This window comes from Serinus canaria, chromosome 25, assembly GCF_022539315.1.
Source record: "Serinus canaria isolate serCan28SL12 chromosome 25, serCan2020, whole genome shotgun sequence".
Taxonomy (NCBI): Eukaryota; Metazoa; Chordata; class Aves; order Passeriformes; family Fringillidae; genus Serinus; species Serinus canaria.
Genome location: NC_066338.1, coordinates 3,221,768 through 3,226,325, shown reverse-complemented (window position 1 = coordinate 3,226,325; position 4,558 = coordinate 3,221,768). Strand labels below are relative to the sequence as shown.

At 54.5% G+C, this 4,558-nt stretch overlaps 1 protein-coding gene across 1 annotated transcript in view; it reads right to left on the bottom strand.

The window, feature by feature from the left end:
- Positions 1 to 2,981: 2,981 nt before the first annotated feature.
- Positions 2,982 to 4,558, bottom strand: part of LOC127060584 (olfactory receptor 14A16) — a 2,972-nt gene continuing 1,395 nt past the window's right edge. The window contains exon 3 of the mRNA XM_050984255.1: positions 2,982 to 2,990. Within this exon, the coding sequence (XP_050840212.1) occupies positions 2,982 to 2,990 (9 nt within the window). The remainder of the gene's footprint in view (positions 2,991 to 4,558) is intronic.

The window sequence follows — 4,558 nt, the reverse complement described above, 5'->3', positions numbered from 1 at the left end:
TTCTGTGCTGAGCATTGGCCTGGGAGTGTTCTTGAGAGAGCCTGGGCAAGGAGCCTGGAGCCCCCAGGGCCTGGCCTGAGGTGTCAGCGCTGCCCCAGCAGTGCCCATGGCCTGTCCCTGCTGCAGCCCTGGCACTGCCACCCCCAGGGCTGTGCCCGGCCCTGAGAGCACTCAGGCCCTACAGCAACACCAGGGCCACCAGGGCAGTGGGGCAGGGCCACGGAAGCAGCACTGGTGACACCAAGGGCTGCTGCTGCTGGGCACAGCTGCTGTGCCAGCACTGATTTGCCCCCAGCTCTGCACACAGACATTGCTGCTGCAGCTCCAGAGAAGGCAACAAAAGGGGGATCTCTGGCGATAACTTTGCTGGGAGATCTCTTAGTTCATTTACAGCCACTAAGAGGACAGCTCTTCATTGACACAGTCTGGGAACACAGGACTTTTGAGAGAAACAAAATGAGAAATGAAACAAATATTTGCCTAGGTTTAGGAACAATAATAGAAACACAAACACAGGGGGGAAAAAAAACTAAACCAGCAGAACTATCAAAGATTACTTTTATTACATGTGACTAGCAGAAATTTGCAACCAGTTTAATGTTGCTGAAACTGTTCTGTGATTAGTCTTAACAGTGAAGCCTTCAGCTCCTGGTTCCTCAGGCTGTAGATGAAAGGGTTCAGTACTTGAGGAACCACAGAATATAGAACTGACAGGGCCAGATCCAGGGATGGGGAGGAGATGGAGAGGGGCTTCAGGTGAGCAAATATGATAGTGCTGAGGAACAGGGAGACCACAGCCAGGTGAGGGAGGCAGGTGGAACAGGCTCTGTGCTTTCCATTCCTATGGAAAAAGAAACCTCCATCTTTCTGTTTGCCCACAGCCAAATTGATACTCCCCCTGAAAAATTCCCTATCTGCAAGGGTTCTTCCAGACAAAAGCTGCCAGGACAGAAAGCTCTGGCTGGCCTTGGCCTCTGTGGTCACCTCTCATCTCAAAGAAGCCCTGAGGAACGCATTAGAGCAGGTTTAACTACTGGAACATCAATGAGTCTCTCATCTTCTGAAAAACTCAGATGCTCTTCTGATCATATGTCTTTTTTCCTCATTGTGTTTTATGCATGAAAAATTATTTTCAGCTACATAGCATTATTCTTTTCACTCTACCAGTGTTATCTGACACAAAACACCTCCTCTACATATGGATCCAGGTCACCTGTACAAGCAAACACAAGAAAGAATGCAGCAGGAATGATTTGTCTCTGCTCCCATCTGTCCCATCTCCTCTGGAGCTGGAGGTGCAGCCCCAGCACTTGGTAGGGCTCAAGGGCTCACAGGCTCAGCTCCCACACCGAGAACTTGCAGACCCTGGGCTGCTCTTCTTGGCCCCTGCACGCTCAGCCAGGCTGAGATGGACACTGATGGTTTCTGGGCCAGGCTCTCTGAGCCCTGCCCAGCTCCCTGCCAGCTCTCCCAGCTGCCCTGAGCTCTGGGCAGCACCAAGGGCCTCTGCCCAGCCCAGCCCAGCCCAGCTGGCTCTGGCCCCACAGCTCTGCCCAGGCCAGGCTGCTCTGGGCACTGCCCCACGGCCTCAGCCCCTGGCAAGGGCACAGCAGCAGCTGCAGCTGCCACAGGACTCAGCCCCACCATGGGGAAGGTGCCTGGCCAAGGGAAAGGAGGCTGCCTGGGTGCCCTGCTCTCCTCTGCAGGAGATCCTGAGAGCTCTGCAGCCCCTGCTGCCATCCCATCTGCCCAGGGCAGCACAAGAGCCCCGGCCTTGGGGCCCTCAGGAGCTGCTCCTGCTCCAGGCCCAGGGCCCATGCCAAAGCTGGGGCAGCCACAAAGCTGTGCCCATTTCTGTTCATTGCTGCTCTGATCAGGATGCACCCTCAGCACCTTGGAGGTTGGTGATGAATTTTACTTTTCCAGAGGCCTGTTCTTCCTTGAGCTCTTCAGTTCAGTGATTCAGTGACAAAGGCTCATTCACATTTTTTCAAAACACCCAAACAAGACAAGACCATGGGAATAATTCAAGTCTTGAATTCCTCTCTGGTTAATTAGACAGATTTCAGAAGTGCATTCAAAGTTAATCTACTGTATTGAAAAGAGTTTGGAGACAATTCTTTTCCTGTTTACTTTTCTTTTCCTATTTAAAGATATCAGCAATCCCCAGTTGATATTGATCCCCAGCACCTCCTAATGCGGTCTGAACAGATATGAAAATCAAGCCCCTTCATGGCTGACAATCAATCCCACTTTGTCCCTACCCCCACTCCACCATTTCCCCATCCAACCCCTGGCACTCCTAGGGATCAAGGAAAGGTGTGGCCAGCAGGAGCAGGGCAGTGATTCTTCCCCTGCACTCAGCAGTGTTGAGGCCACACCTCGAGTGCTGTGTCCAGTTCTGGGCCCCCAGTTTAGGAAGGCCATGGAGGGGCTGGAGCATGTCCAGAGAAGGGCAACAAGGCTGGTGAAGGGTCTGGAACACAAGTCCTGTGAGGAGCAGCTGAGGGAGCTAGGGTTGTTTATCCTGGAGAAGAGGAGGCTCATGGACATAAGGTCGTGTCAGGGCACAGGTTGAACTTGATGATCTCCAAGGTCTTTTCCAACCTTGCTCTTCCTGTGATTCTCTGGAAGCACCCTTGAAGCAGTTGTAGGATGACCCCTGGGCCTCCTTTTCAGAAGCTCCAGCAGCCCAGGTCCCTCAGCTTCTCCTGCCAGCCCCAGAGCCCATCCTGTCAGTCCTGCAGAGCCTCTGCAGCCCCTCCTCATTGCCCAGAACAAGGAGCCCCAGAGGCAGACACAGCAGCCCAGATGTGCCCCCCTGGCCTGTGGTGCCTCTGGCAAGGGAGCAGCAGGAGGCCCTGCAGGAGCCTGCAGACAATTCCTGTAGCACTTGTCATGCCAGGACAGAAAGCAAAGGTGAAGCCAAGGAAATGCTTAGGGCAGTTTGGGGGTGGCTGCCAGGCAGCCCTGGCTCTGAGCTACAGCGCCTGCAGTGGGACAGGAAACTCCCAGCTCATGGGAACAAACTTTCTGGCTGACTGCAGAGCCCACAACAAAGCTGAGTGGTTTCCCTGGTGTCCCCAGCCCTTCCTGGCCCCAGGAGCTGATGGCATTTGTGCTCCCTCAGGTTCATGTCCCCACACCAACCGCATGGGGGTGCTCCCACCTGCTCTGTGCAATGCAAACAGGGGCTCCTGAGCCAGTGCTGCCGTGCCTGTGCCTGCAAGGATGGGGCACCTGTGTGAGCTGGGGGAGAGGCCAGGGCTGCAGAGGGGGGATGTTTTTGGCAGCTCCATGAGGACGCTCTGGGACGCTGCCCTGGGCTGTCCAGCGCACTGGGGATGGATCATTCCCTGCTCTGCTGCTCCTTCCCGTCTTCCCCAGGGCCCTTGCAGAGCCCCAGCCATGCTGTTTGCCCCCAGCCTGCCCACAGCCACCCTGGGGCTGCTCACGGGGCTTTTCTGTGCTGAGCATTGGCCTGGGCGTGTTCTTGAGAGAGCCTGGGCAAGGAGCCTGGAGCCCCCAGGGCCTGGCCTGAGGTGTCAGCGCTGCCCCAGCAGTGCCCATGGCCTGTCCCTGCTGCAGCCCTGGCACTGCCACCCCCAGGGCTGTGCCCGGCCCTGAGAGCACTCAGGCCCTACAGCAACACCAGGGCCACCAGGGCAGTGGGGCAGGGCCACGGGAGCAGCACTGGTGACACCAAGGGCTGCTGCTGCTGGGCACAGCTGCTGTGCCAGCACTGATTTGCCCCCAGCTCTGCACACAGACATTGCTGCTGCAGCTCCAGAGAAGGCAACAAAAGGGGGATCTCTGGTGATAACTTTGCTGGGAGATCTCTTAGTTCATTTACAGCCACTAAGAGGACAGCTCTTCATTGACACAGTCTGGGAACACAGGACTTTTGAGAGAAAGAAAATGAGAAATGAAACAAATATTTGCCTAGCTTTAGGAACAATAATAGAAACACAAACACAGGAGGGAAAAAAAACTAAACCAGCAGAACTATCAAAGATTACTTTTATTACGTGTGACTAGCAGAAATTTGCAACCAGTTTAATGTTGCTGAAACTGTTCTGTGATTAGTCTTAACAGTGAAGCCTTCAGCTCCTGGTTCCTCAGGCTGTAGATGAAAGGGTTCAGTACTTGAGGAACCACAGAATATAGAACTGACAGGGCCAGATCCAGGGATGGGGAGGAGATGGAGAGGGGCTTCAGGTGAGCAAATATGATAGTCCTGAGGAACAGGGAGACCACAGCCAGGTGAGGGAGGCAGGTGGAAAAGGCTTTGTGCCGTCCCTGCTCAGAGGGGATCCTCAGCACAGCCCTGAAGATCTGCACATAGGAGAAAACCATGAACACAAAACAACCAAAAGCTAAAGAGGCAACAACTACAATAATTCCATGTTCCCTGAGTTTGGAATGTGAGCAGGAGAGCTTGAGGATGTGTGGGATTTCACAGAAGAACTGGCCCAGGGCATTGCCATGGCACAGGGGCAGGGAAAATGTATTGGCTGTTTGCAGCAGAGCACTGAGAAAGCCACTGGCCCAGCGCTGC